A 14021-nucleotide genomic window follows, 5' to 3' on the forward strand; every position below is an offset into this window, starting at 1 on the left:
GGGGCTGGATCAGCTCAGCACCGCTCCTGAGGAAGGCAGACCCCCAGCCGCCCTCCCCCTCATCGACGTGGGGCTGGATCAGCTCAGCACCGCTCTTGAGGAAGGCAGACCCCCAGCCGCCCTCCCCCTCATCGACGTGGGGCTGGATCAGCTCAGCACCGCTCCTGAGGAAGGCAGACCCCCCGTCACCATCCCTCTCATCAACTTCTGCAGTACACCTGAGATGGGTGCCGGGCTGGGACTGCACAGCAGGCCCCTGATGGACCTCATGATGAATACCCCAGATGTGGGCAGAAATGGTGCAGTAAAGCCCCCGCGAGCCGAACAGCGGCAGGTGATACATGCTGACTTGGGTCTGGGGTGTTGTAGTCCTGCGTTCTTAATCCCTTGAGTCCATGTGTGACTCGACCTCAGCTTCTCAGAAGCCACCCACCAGTTAGGCATGCTGGCTCACACCTGAAATCCTAACTATTGGGGGACAGAGGATTGGGGGGGGTGGAATGTGGAGATCAGGAGAATTGCAGTTTGAGGCCACTCGGGACAAAAGTTTGGGAGACCCCATCTTGAAGGTAAAAGCTGGGTGCACGTTGTCTAGCTATGCTGGAAGTGAAAATAGGATCGTGGTCCACGTTAGCTCAAAGAACTGGGTGTGTGGCCCAAGTGGTAGAGTGCCTGCCTGGTACATGCAAGGCCCTGAGTTCAAACCCTAGTACTTCCCAAAAGAAGGAAAAAGAAGTCACTGCCCCTGAGGCCTGGATTTCCTGGATGTCAGGGCCTGTCTGTACCCTTCTTTCCCTTAAATTCATGGTGTTAGGGGGCAGTACCATGTGTGAGGGTCTGAGGCTTTATTCCTCCCAGTCTCTTAGTCACAGTGGTTGAGGTTCCCTTAAATGCACCTGAACTGGGCTACTGAGTTTTTCTGGAACTAAGCCCCAGGTCCACCTGTCTTCTAGGCCATTGCAGCCTCTGGAGTGGGAGCTGTGGGATGGCCAGCCCAGAGAAGCTGTTAACCTGCCCCTCTGCTCTCTTCCAGCTGATTGACCTGGGCTCCCCGCTGATCCAGCTGAGCCCCGAGGCCAACAAGGAAAACATGGATTCTCCACTTCTCAAGTTCTGAGTAGAGAATACTCTTCACTGAAGCGGCATTTGACCGAAAAAAATTTTTTTAGAAAATAATTGTGTTTGATGTGGGAGTCGGGGGAGGAAAAGCCAGAAAATATCTTTTTGAGGCTAGAAGGTGGGCTGGGCCTGGGATTGGCACAGTGGCCCTGAGGGTGTCCCTCCTCTGTAGGGAGTTAGGAATGTTGCTTTGTGCTTTCTGTATGTGAAATAGCTGCTGTTTTAAAGTTTGTGTAAAAAGTTACGTAAAAAGTTACGTATTCCAGATGTAAGTTAAATTTAATTAATAAAGCATACTTGGTTTTCAAAAGTACCTATCTGTCTTCATCACTCCAATTGCTATGCAAGACCTATAGTTTTCAGACTTTAAGAGCTGGTGTTAAGTGCAGGTGTCCTGCCCACCCTGTATGCACAGGCCCCTCAGAACCTACAGCTAGTGGGGACCCATCTGGTTCTGGTGTGGCAGACCGTACCTGGAAGAGACTGCTCTGGACAGCTGGGGTCTAGAAGGAGAAGTGTGGGCAGTAAGGAAGGGATGGCCTGGACCTAAGGAGGGGCTAGGCCAGTGACCAGGCCTCAGGGGCTATCGGCTGGGACTCACCCAGGGGTCCTCCTCTGCCAACAGCGATGGAGGCCTGTGACTTGAGAGAGGAAAAATACGATACACTGTCTACAAGATGAATGACATGGTGAAGGTCACAGGAAGGTGAACCTCTTTTAATCTGGGAGGGTGGCAGCCGGCTACTTAAGCCATTCTAAGGGAAAAGGGTCCCGTGAGTGCCAGAAGTAGGTTAGTCTCACTGTTGTTACATGGCTTCTGTGGCTCTGAGTGGTGAGGTTGGGCCTGGGAGGCCCAAGAGGAGGCCCTTGGGGTGGAGGATGGAGGAAACTGCCATAGAAGCTTCAGCACTGATAAGAGTGACTAGGACACAGGGATAGGGTCTGCTCTGCCCAACCAGTGCGACGGGAGGGGGTGGGGATCAGTGCTGTCCTTCAGAGCTCCTTGTCCACTGGGCAGGGCCTTGCAGACCCCAGGAGAGCCTGCCACGGGAGCGGGGGAAGGCACGGGGTGAGCCAGGCCAGGGCACAGGGCTGCACAGCAAGGGCTTGGTGCAAGGCTTGAGGGGAGGTAGCCAAGACACGTTTACTTAAAGTAGCTTTTAAGGTCTCTCTCTACCAGACAAGCCCAAAAAGGTAGAGGTCCTACAACCCTGTACCCATAAATCCCAGGAGAATGCAGCCTTACCCATATTGGAGGCTCAATACTTGTGGAATGAATTCCAGATTTCTCACTTTTCCCCCTTGGGAAAGACCCTATAAGGACATTGGTTGGTGCTGGTCGTGGTGACTACTTCCTGCTGCCTCCAGGCCTCCTGTGCCAGAGATCACTCAGGACAGTGGCATAACAGTTAACACATGTACTGCAGAGCGAGAAGTACACCCAAACAGCCATCCCTCACCCCAGGCAAGAGGTCCAAAAGACTTGTGCAGGACACATGGGGTCTAGCTAATTGCACCTACAGATCTTATAGGACAAGGGAGACATACAACTCAATGCCTTTCAGGTAGTCTTTAGAAAAATGAGAGGCTTCGAGCAGGGCACTGTGTACCCTAAATTCCCACTGCCCCCACTGAGTGCTTGTATGCCCACGGTTAACCTTTTGAGGAACACAATTTTATTGCCAACCTGTGTGTGAGGAGGGATGGGGGAGGAGTAATTGGCCTGATTTAAAACCATGTGCACTTTTTTTTGCCAGTCGTGGGGCTTGAACTCAGGGCCTGGACGCTGTCCCTCAGCTCTGCAGTTCAAGGCCAGCCTTCTACCACTTGAGTCACAGCACCACTTCCGGCTTTTCCTGCATATGTGATGCTGAGGAATCGAACCCAGGGCCTCGTGTACGCAAGGCAAGCGCTCTACCAGTGAGCCACCTTCCCAGCCCCATTTGCACTTCATCCCTTCGGTTTTTCCAGTCATCACACCCTTCATGAAGTCAGGGTTGTATCAGCCTGTCTAAACAATAAAAATCAAAACAGTACTGGGCACATTCTAGGGGTAAGAACTGTTTTGAGGCTAAGATTTATGCTTTATAGTTCGGTCTGCGCTGAGTCCCAGCCTAGAATGAGAAAGCCGAGGGGCAGCACCCAGGCCCTGGGTTCAAGTCCCCGGGATCCTCCTAAGACAAAATCCAAACCGCACAAGGCCTGGACTTGGCCCGTGCGGGCGTCCTCGGTGAGCTGCTGGCCGCGGGCCCTGGCCAGCCGGGCCCTGGTTTCACTCATGGCCCCCACCCTCCGCACGCCGGGCTGCGGTGTCCCGCCGTCCGAGCTGGCCCGCGTGCTGTCCTCCCCCGAGGCCGCTGCGGCCGCCCAGGGGGGCACCGGCCAGGCCCGCACACCGCCCTCCGCAGGCCTCCCGGCCGGCGCCGCGCCCCGCGCCCCTTCCAGTGCGTTCTCCGCCGGCAGCCGCGTCGTGCCTCGACGGCTCCCAGTCGGCGCCGCGGCGCGGCGGGAAGGACCGCGGGGGCCCGCCGGCGGGGCGGAACGCAGGGAGTCGGGAGTGCGCTTCCGGCCGGCCCGCAGCGCCCACGCCGGCGAGGGCGGGACTTCCGGCGCGGCGCGGCGGCGGCCCGGGAGGCGGGCGCGGAGCGAGCGGCGGGCGGATGCAGGTGGCGCGGCGCGTGGTGTGCGCGCTGTCCGGCGGCGTGGACAGCGCCGTGGCCGCGCTGCTGCTGAAGCGGAGAGGTGAGGGGCGCGGTCCACGCCAGGGGCTCCGCCCCGCGCGGACTCGGACGGGCCGCTGCCTCTCCCGGCCTCAGCCGGCGCCGGAGGCCGCCGGGGGTCCGTGCGGGCGAGCGCGAGCTCCCGCGCGGCCCCCACCTCGTGGGCGTGGCGAGGCTGGGGCCTAGGGGCGGGGCCTGCGCTCCGGGGGCGGGGCTAGGAAAGACCGCGGAGGGCGGGGCCTGCGCCCGCGGAGGGCGGGGCCCACCCTTGCGGGTGCCGCCCGGGCCTCGGCCGGCCTGGGCCTGTCCGCCCGCCCGGTGCAGGCCGCTGCGTGGAGGCCGGGCCTCGGCTCCTGGTTGACTCCGAGCTGCTCTGCGCTCTCCCTTGCCTGCGCTACAGACTCCCCCAGAGTGCTCACAGGTGTTCCGGGCCTGGCCGGGTCCCCGTGCGCAGAGCCACCTGCCGACGTGCAAGCCCTTATCCACTCCGGGAGCTGCTGTAGGATTCAAAAGGTCTCACCCTTGTCTAGTGCACAGGCAGGGGTAATGAGGGTTAGTAAAGATCAGCCGCCACTGCTGTTAGCAAAGGTGTAGTCAAGTGTCCAGGGCAGAGGTCAGCGGACCTCCGTCTTACATCATTTGGGAAGAGAGAAAGGATCAAAGTCAGCGTCCTGGAGGTGGAGGTTTTTGAGCAGAGGTAGAGTCAGCAGCACAGGCAGGAGTGCAGAGGCCCAGGTCCTGGCTGCGTCTGGGCAGGGCAGGCAGGGCAGGGCACAGAGGAGTACTATTTTGGGGTCTTGAGGATAATACTGATGGGCAGGTCCGAGCGGTTGAAGGTTTGTGAAGGAGGGTGTTTGGGGAGATGAAGTAGACTAGCCATGTTCTTCCAGGTACACTGTTTTCCTTCTTGAGAAAGACTGTCTCCCTCCACACTGTCCCCCTTGATCATATTGTAGCTTTCCTTGGGTTTTCCTCTGTGGAGAGAGCTGATAGAAATACCAGAAAGAAGCATTGTCCTCTGGATTTGGCATTGAAGGCTCTTTAATTAATGTCCCGTGGGGAGTTGAGGAGCCATGTAGAGTGACGGTCTGTGCGCCCAGCAGTGGCTCATGGGAAGAACAGTCGGGCAAGTGAGGTGTGAGAAGAGCAGAGTCTTATAACTCTGTGCATAGAAGCTGGAGACTCAGTGGTATCAAGCTCAAGGCTCCAGGATTTTTTAACTCAATACCTTCAAAAAAGAGAAGGAGAAGAAAGAAGTAGTGATAGTAGTATTGGGAGTGGAGGTGTGGCTCAAGTGGTAGCATGCCATTCTTGAGCAAAAAAAAAAGTCAAGCAAGAGCACAAGGTCCTGAGTTCAAGCCCCAGTACTAGCACACAAGCAAACAAAAAGCCTCTGTATTTAGGGTTTATTCATTTGACAAACTCTTTCTTGGACATTGTGGGGACTGTCAGCATGTAGACACAGGCTTGAATTAAGCACAGTTACACTTGAGGAGCTTCCTGCTTTAGGAAGGGCTGGAGACTGGCTGAAGAGCTGAGCACAGTATGGTAAGTTCTAGAATAGGAGGATCAGGGGCTTCCAGACACAGGAGTAAGGGCCTGCTTGAGGCCAATGTGGCCTTGTGAATATGATGACATTGTCACTTGGACCAAAGTTTGTTGGCAAATCCTTGTCTCATGAGGCACTCTTAAGACTTAGCGGACAAGTGCTCTGTATTTCCTTTGTAGAAGAGACATTGTTCATATGGGATAGTTTGAATGGAGGGTGTGGGGGCCACAGAGGTCTTTCTCATACGTGGCTGTGTGCTGTATCACAATAGGAAAGGGGAAAGCTGCATTATGAAATATGCAGTGGTAGAGCCTTTATAGTAAGCGATATCCAAAATTTACACTTTGGTGCTGGGAATTGATTTTGGTGCCAGAGCCTCACCCATGCTAAGCAAGCACTCATCACTGAGTTGCTCCTGTGCCAGATAAAATACGCAAAACTGTAATTGTCTTTTTTTTTTTTTTTTTTGTCGGTCTGGGCCTGAGCGCTGTCCCTCAGCTCTTGAGCTCAAGGCAAGCGCTCTACCACTTGAGCCACAGCGCCACTTCCAGTTTTCTGGTGGTTTATTGGAGATAAGAGTTTCATGGACTTTCCTGCCCTGGCTGGCTTTGAACTGTGATCCTCAGATATCAGCCTCCTGAGTAGTTAGGATTACAGTGTGAGCCACCAACGCCTGGCCTGTAATTGTCTTTGATCTGATAACTTCTGAGTCTTGGTAGCAGAACATAACTTTTGAAATGAATTCAGGCTCTTGGTAACTGAGTGGTAGTGTTTTCATTTGCTGCTGATCTGTGAATCATTGGCTCAGTTCCTCCTGCAGGCTAACGAACTTGAAGATGCATAGGTAGAGACATAAAAAGGAAAAAAATCCCCTGCCCCCTTTGGGGGCCCTGCATGATGGGACGCGTGCTGTGCAAGGCTCTGGGGGCCTTGGAGCAGCTCCTGGGCGTGGTGGTGCGGCACGTGGCATGGCATGCCGTGTGGTGCGGCGATGTGGAGTGGTGTGGCGGGAAGCTCGGCATCCTGTGATCCGCTCTCCTCCCCCAGGTTACCAGGTGACGGGGGTGTTTATGAAGAACTGGGACTCGCTGGATGAGCATGGCGTCTGCACGGCCGACAGAGACTGCGAGGATGCCTACCGGGTCTGCCAGATCCTCGACATCCCTTTCCACCAAGTGTCCTACGTGAAGGAGTACTGGAATGAGGTGTTCAGGTGGGTTGGGGGGTGAGGGGGGCAGTGCACAGGGGGCTCCGGTGTGCTGCGTGCTCTCCTTTCAAGGATCCTCACAGCCAGAGGAGCCGGCCCGCAGCCTGGTGGGCCTTCTGGCAGTGGTGCCCAAGTGTGACAGCTTCAGCGCCTGAGTACCGTGTCACTCGGCACTCCCCTGCCGCTTTGCCTCTAAAAGTCTCTCTGCCTTTCTGAATCACGTGGGTGCCGTGTGTGTCAGTAGTTGAGAGGCACGGAGATAGAGTTGCGGTACACTGCCCCATGCCTTTTCAAAATAAGAGTCAAGCAGAACTTTGATAAAGTCTACTGCCGTCCCCACTGTGATCACTGAGTGTACTGCATGCTAGGGAACCAAGAGGTGTGTGCACCTTGCTGTGGGGATCCTGTGGGGCCTGTGTGTGGGGGGGGTGGCACGGGTGGGCATGCCTCCGGTGAGAGGAGGTGGACCAGCGTGGAGTGCACGGGAGGCGACTGCACTGACCCGAAGGGGGGCTTGAGTGGAATGGCCCAGGAGGAGAGAAGACACTCACGTAGGGTACGAGGCAGTGTGGAGGAAGAGGAGAGGCGGAGGTGGTAGAGGAGAGGAGTAGAGCTGGGATAAAACCCCGCTTCCCGGCCAGTGTGTGCCACCGCATCCTTTCTCCACATTCCCGGACGCCCCCATGAGCGCTGCTCCCGAGGGACTGAAAGGCCGTGGCGCTGTGAGGGTCTGCAGCTTTGTGGTCACAGCCCTGTTCCTGGGGCTCGGGCAAACTGTGGTCCATCGTGCCTTTTGCTTGGTCCTGGCTGCTCATGGGTGTGGCTTGGCGTGCTCCTCCAGCTGAGTTCAGGTGTTCTCAGGGAGGGCTCTCTAGCCCAGAAATTTCCTTCAGGGGGAAAAAGAGCCCCTTGTTTAAGACCCCCTTGGCCTCAAGACAGTTCAAGTCCCTTTTTTTTTTTCTCTTTACCCTGGGCAGTACTGGGGTTGCTAGATAGGCACTCTACCATTTGAGCCATACTTTCAGCCCAAGTATTCTATTCTCCTAATTGGCATCTCCCTCACCCAGGTGAGAAGGGTCCTCCTTCTGGAGGATCAGGCCGGGCTGCTCCTCCATAGTGTCCGCTAATGCCTCGGGTACACGTTCCCATCTTCTGTTCTGGAAGTAGCTAACCACACATATCACACCTAACCTGGTTAAGCATTCATCTCTTTTTCACGTATGGCTCAGAGTCTGTGGTGGAGGGAGTTTATTGGGCCATGGCCACACACAGAGCTGGGAATTTTTACATTTCCTTTGGGGCTGTCCAGCGGACAGCCTGCTGCCTTCACCAGGTGAAGCGGTGCATGGCGTGTTCTTGCAGATCTGGAGCGTGATGGGGAACAGACCTATTCTGCTCTCGCAGTGCATCTTGGCCATCGTTACCTTTGTAAGTCCTCATCAGAAAGCTTCAAATGAGAAAATAGTCACACATACCAAAATGTACTGATTTTTTTTTTTAATTCCTAGAATAGGCTCGGAGTGAATCCTAAGATTGAAATTCTCGCCAGGCTTGCTTGTGATAGTGACCTCTCCCATGTCCAGTCAGAACAGAACACCGCCCCCCGTGTGGCGGAGTCGCATTGCGACTCTCGGTGTTTGTCTCCTTCATGACCCAGGTCCGTCTCCCCTCCCGCGGGCCTCTTGTGTTGAGAAGCTGTGGGGAGCAGGCGTGTGTGCCCGCCTCTTCTCATGCCAGCCCCGGGAAGGCAGTGCTGCTGGAGCCACAGCACCCACCTCGTTCTTTGTGCAGGCTTCTTAGTTATCTCAGCCTCTGGCATGGGCCCTCGGCTCTGAGCAGATGCTTGACAAAAATAGGGGTAATGGCTGGGTACTGGAGCTCATCAGTGTTGCAGAAGTTTTGGTAAGGCAAGAAGAAATTCCAGCTGGGCATCATGGCTCATGTCTGTAAGCCTAGCTACTCAGGAGGCGGAGATCTGAGGATGATGGTGAAAGCCAGTCCAGACAGGAAAGTCCATGAGACTCTTATCTCCAGTGAACTAACAAAAAGCTGGAAATGGTGCTTTGGCTCAAAGTGGTAGAACAGTAGCCTTGAGCACAAAAGCTCAGGGACAGTGCACAGGCCTTGAGTTCAAGCCCCAAACTGGCACAAAAAAGAATGCACATTAAACAAATAATTGAGCTGATTTAATTTCTGATGTTTGCTTCATACTTAGAACTAAAAAGTCAACTAGGCATGGTGAGGTACACATGGTGAGGTAGAATCAAAGTCTGAAGTTAGCAAAAATGAAGTTCTTTGTGGAAAATAAAAGCAAAAAAGATCTGGTGATATGGTTCAAGTGGTAGAGTATAAACATGAGGCTGAGTTCAAATCCCATTCCACTCTTCTCCCCACCACACCAGAAAGAACTAAAAAGTCTTTTTCTCTTATCCCAGTGACTTTCTGAATGAGTATGAAAAAGGAAGAACACCCAACCCCGACATAATGTGCAACAAGCACATCAAGTTCCGCTGCTTCTACCATTACGCCATGGATAATCTCGGTGAGAAACGCTTTTGTTTGAAAAACTCAGATCTTCACACAGTCAGAAGCTAAAACTTGTGAAGTTTCCTCTTCAAGAAGGAAACATTGACTGGTTGAGGAAGAACTTTCTGATGAAGTGGAGCAGGGGCTGTTCGTTGTGGCACAGACAATGTCATCACTCAAGCGATTTTGAGGAGAGGTGCTGTGGGGTCGCTGGCCACAGGGCTGAGAAGTGACAGTGCCCCAGGATGAGGAGGACGCTTAGATTGTAGCTTTAACTAGATTGTAACTTTAAATCAGCAGTAAGTTAACTGTGTACACTTTTTTTTTTTTGGGGGGGGGTCCAGTCGTGGGGCCTGAACTCTGGGCCTGGGCGCTGTCCCTCAGCTCTTCAGCTCAAGACTAGCGCTCTACCACTTGCAGCTTTTTTTCTTTTTGCTTATGTAGTGCTGAGGAATTGAACCCAGGGCCTCATATATGCAAGGCAAGTGCTCTACCACTGAGCCACCTTCCCAGCCCCCGCGTACACTTTTTAAAAAAAGGCATGTGAAAAACACAATTAAGCTGGGCCTTGGTGGCTCATGCCTATTATTAGCTACTCAGGAGGCTGGGATCTGAGGATCATGGTTTGAAGTCAAGAAAGTCCGTGAAACTCTTATCTCCAATCACAGAAAAAGCCAGAAATGGAGCTGTAGTTCAAGCAGCCTTGAGGAAAAGAAGCTTGGGCAGTGCCCAAACTGTGAGTTCAAGCCCCAGGACCAGCAAAATAACTCTGCACATGTGATTATTAAGCTAGAATGACTGATAGGTAGATACTGACGTTTAAAAGATGTCCTAAACCTCTGTAGCAAGGTTTTGTCTAACCTTAAATGAGGGGCTGTGGTAGTTTGCCTCAGGTGTCATGTGGGCCTCTGCCCCCAGGGTTTGCTGTTGGAGGGTGTGGACGCACACATGCGTGCGTGGCTTTCTCTGTCAGGCCACTCTGCAGTGCCCCACGGCCTCGGCGCTTGTGGAGCCTCACATGGCCTCCTTGGATGTTTATCCCACAGGAGCAGATGCCGTTGCCACCGGTCACTATGCCAGGACTTCACTGGAAGATGAAGAAGTCTTTGAGCAGAAGCACGTTAAGAGACCACAAGGGCTTTTCAGGAATCGATTTGAAGTGCGAAATGGTAAGTTCAAGTGCTCAGGTCACAGTGAAATATGTGGAAGAAAGACATTGTGGTCTGAGCACGCATGCCACGCTGCCACGCTGCCCTGCCTGGGCGCTCCAAGCTCCAAGCTCGCTGGTGGTTTGAGTCATGTGTGCAAAGGAGCAGTTACCAGTGGGGCTCGTTCCTTGAGGGCCCGTGGGTGGACACAGAAAGGTGCCCCTCTGGGCACCATGGCTCACGACTGCAGTGCCAGCTTCTCCACAGGCAGAGAGCGGGCGGAGGGTAGTTTGAGGCCAGCTCAGGCCAAAAATTGAATAAGTTAACAAATACATGCACCTGTCATCCCAGCTACCCAGGCTGAGAGGATCACAGTCCACGCCTGATCCAGGGCAAAATATAGAACCCTATTCAGGAAAAACAAAAAAACAAACCTAAATCAAAAATGACCTGGAAGAATGGTTCTACTCAGCAAGCACAAGGCCTTGAGTTCGAGACTGGGAGAGGGCGGGCGGGGGGGGGGGGGCGCGAGCGAGTGTGCGCCTGGATGGTGGTTGGGTAAAATCAAGAATCATATCTAGGGCCGTTGTCATCTGTTGGTACTGTTAATACCCAGAAACATCCGAGGACATATTGGGCAGTAATGGGGGTGCTGTAGGCTTAGTTTTTGAGGCTTGAGATTTGGTGTGACACAGCGCAGGCTAGCTAGCAGTGCGGTGGCTTCATGCCATGACTGGGCACAGACTTGCCTGTAAATGCCAAAAGGTGAGGGTTCGCCTTTCTGGCGAGGCGTGTCAGGCAGCGGGGAGGCTGCAGTGTGCCTGGCCTGGGGCACACGAGCACAGAGGTCCGCAGGCTCCACACCACAGCATGGGCCATGGGCCTGGCAGACCCCGCGCACGGCCCACCTGCAGCTGCCTAGCAGGCTACACCCTGGCAGGAGCAGGGTGCCGCGGGCCTGGGTGCCGAGGGGTGGAGCTCACCCTGACCTGCTCTCCGTGCTGGGCCAGGCTCCCTGAATACCCTCTGCGGCGCCACAAGCCCTGTGAGCAGGCGGTGGTGATCTTGGTGCCCGGCACAGGGGCCATCTTGGCTTCTCTGCCGTCTGCACAAGGGAAGTGCTCAAGCAGCCCCTACTGACTGTCCCATTGGTGGAAGGGGGTCGTGGCCGCCGTCTCTGAGCCTCTTCTGGCCCCTTTTGCTGTGTCCAGGACCTGGCTTAGAACCAGATGCACAGCCCCCTCTATAGGACTCGCCGTCAGCAAGGCTTTGAGGTGCTGGAGCTGATGGGGTGTTCCCATCCTGAGTAGATACTCCCCTTGCCTAGGACGTCGCACTGGTGCGTGGCTGGGTTGGTGTGGAGTGCAGGGCCGGCGGCATGGCTGGGTTGGTGTGGAGTGCAGGGCCGGCGGCGTGGCTGAGTTGGTGTGGAGTGCAGGGCCGGCGGCGTGGTGGTGTCTGTGCTGTGTGGGGCACACCACGGCTCTGTTTGCTTGTTTAGTGGCCGTGGCTGAGAGATCGGGCAGGGCAGAGCAGAGGCCTGGCCCCTGGTTGGCGGTAGCTGTGGGCCTGGCCCCGTGACCACCACCATGGCCTGGAGAGCAAATGGATGGACGAAGCGGAGGCGTGCTGAGGTTCCCATGTACCAGTGGGCCTGGTGTCGGCCTGCCAGTCACAGCTTAGCGTAGCTGCTTCCTTCCTTTCATTACAGCTTAGCATAGCTGCTTCCTTCCTGCCAGTCACAGCTTAGCGTAGCTGCTTCCTTCCTGCCGTTACAGCTTAGCATAGCTGCTTCCTTCCTGCCGTCACAGCTTAGCATAGCTGCTTCCTTCCTTTCATTACAGCTTAGCATAGCTGCTTCCTTCCTGCCGTCACAGCTTAGCGTAGCTGCTTCCTTCCTGCCAGTCACAGCTTAGCGTAGCTGCTTCCTTCCATTCATTATAGCGTAGCTGCTTCCTTCCTGCCGTCACAGCTTAGCGTAGCCGCTTCCTTCCTGCCGTCACAGCTTAGCGTAGCCACTTCCTTCCTGCCGTCACAGCTTAGCGTAGCTGCTTCCTTCCATTCATTACACCTTAGCGTAGCCGCTTCCTTTGTGCAAAGTTAAGACCTTTTTGCTGGTCTTATTTAGCGCATGAACTCAGGGCCTGGGTGCTGTCCCTGCTCAAGGCTAGCACTTGAACTCGAGCTGCACTTCTGGCTTAAAAAAAAAAAGATAAACTCTCTCTCTCTCTCCCATATTTTATTTCTTTTATTTATGTTCTGTTTATGTGGTACTGAGGAATCAAATCCAGGGCTTCATGCATGCTAGGCAAGCGCTCTACCCTAGGCCACACTCCCAGCCCCACTTCTGGCTTTCTACTGGTTCATTGGGGGAAGAGTAGAACACTTTCCTGCGCAGGCTGGCTTCAAACCACGATCCTCAGATCTCAGCCTCCTGAGTAGCTAGGACTACAAGCTACAAACTAATTCAGATTTTTAATTTGTTTAAAAATAAGTCAGAACTAGAAGAAAACATATGATACTTGCGATGTTAGGAGGTATTTCTGCATCCAACACTGTTTCACAGAGCTAATCTTGAAACAGTGCTGCTGACTCAACTCACCTGGCGTGCAGGGCTCTGCAGCATTGTGGGCTTCCTGCCTGCAGTTCTTGTCAGTAAAATGGGACTTGCATGAGAGCCAGCATGGGGCAGCGCTCCAGGGTTACTGTGCACCACGGGCCCACCACTGGGATGCCTGCCTCTCGTGGCGTGCTCTGCGCATGGCCTGTGGCATCTCTAACACTGATGTGAGCAAGGGTGAAAAGCTGAAACGCTGGCATCCTGATTCCAGCCTGGAATCGGGCGCCTGGAACCCAACAGTTCCCAGCTAGGAAGCTCTGGTCCTCCTCCATGGAGCCAGTGGCTCAGACGCTTAAAGCCCGTAGTTGTTCACAGCTTAGCGTAGCCGCTTCCTTCCTTTTATTACAGTGTTAGAGCAGCATCTGGCAGGCGTCAGTGGACTCCAGGCAGTTTCCTTCATCGCTTCAGGTGGTATTTCACCTTTGAATGTCTGTGAACCAGTGACCTTGCTCTATTTTTCTGAGGTAGATGAGCAAGGGGTGAGCATCTCCACTGGTTTTTTCCCAGTTGTCAGCTAGTGACAGGCAGGTGACCAAGTAAACAGAAGGTGTTACTAAAGGCAACATTTTTTGTTCTTTACTCCTGGCAGCTGTAAAACTTCTCCAAGCCGCTGACAGCTTTAAAGACCAGACCTTCTTTCTCAGCCAGGTCTCCCAGGATGCCCTGAGAAGAACCATCTTCCCTCTGGGGGGGCTGACAAAAAGTTTTGTCAAGAAAATAGCAGCTGAAAATAGACTGCATCATGTGCTTCAGAAGAAGGAGGTGAGAGGAAGCCGTTTGCCCATGGTTTGTGCACGCTTTTGCCACCTTGTTACAGGGCGAAGCCAGCTGTGTGGTCCCTTCCCAGGACTGGCCACTGTCAAGGCAGAGGCCTGCTGACGGGGATTTGGCTGAGGCCGAGGCTTGCCTCCTTGCTCCCTTGCCGTGTGTGGCAGGAGCTCTCCAGCAGCCTCACTAGCTGACCTGGGGGCAGCTTGGTAGCTGTCTGCACTCAGATTTCCAGCATACCCTGCAGACCCCGGGCCCAGACAGCACATCCCTCCTACAGACCCTGAGACAGCACACCAATCCTACAGACCCCAGACAGCACACCCCTCCTACAGACCCCCGACAGCACATCCCTCCTACAGAC

At 54.5% G+C, this 14021-nt stretch overlaps 2 protein-coding genes across 6 annotated transcripts in view; both read left to right on the plus strand.

The window, feature by feature from the left end:
- Gtse1 (G-2 and S-phase expressed 1) overlaps positions 1-1399 on the plus strand; it is a 15914-nt gene extending 14515 nt beyond the window's left edge. Inside the window, exons 10-11 of the mRNA XM_013025718.1 lie at positions 36-334; positions 1034-1399. Of these exons, the coding sequence (XP_012881172.1) occupies positions 36-334; positions 1034-1117 (383 nt within the window). The 3' untranslated portion in view covers positions 1118-1399. The remainder of the gene's footprint in view (positions 1-35; positions 335-1033) is intronic.
- A 2375-nt stretch (positions 1400-3774) lies between these two features.
- Trmu (tRNA 5-methylaminomethyl-2-thiouridylate methyltransferase) overlaps positions 3775-14021 on the plus strand; it is a 16014-nt gene continuing 5767 nt past the window's right edge. The window contains exons 1-5 of one of the 5 annotated variants that reach the window (XM_013025747.1): positions 3775-3861; positions 6436-6601; positions 9031-9137; positions 10168-10290; positions 13479-13651. In XM_013025747.1, the coding sequence (XP_012881201.1) occupies positions 3780-3861; positions 6436-6601; positions 9031-9137; positions 10168-10290; positions 13479-13651 (651 nt within the window). In that variant the 5' untranslated portion in view covers positions 3775-3779. Of the gene's footprint in view, positions 3862-4183; positions 4353-5271; positions 5388-6435; positions 6602-9030; positions 9138-10167; positions 10291-13478; positions 13652-14021 lie in introns of those variants that run through there. The other 4 variants (XM_013025748.1, XM_013025749.1, XM_013025750.1 and 1 more) reach the window with 4 other exon arrangements.

Source organism: Dipodomys ordii, unplaced genomic scaffold (genome assembly GCF_000151885.1).
Source record: "Dipodomys ordii isolate 6190 unplaced genomic scaffold, Dord_2.0 Scaffold87, whole genome shotgun sequence".
Classification (NCBI taxonomy): Eukaryota; Metazoa; Chordata; class Mammalia; order Rodentia; family Heteromyidae; genus Dipodomys; species Dipodomys ordii.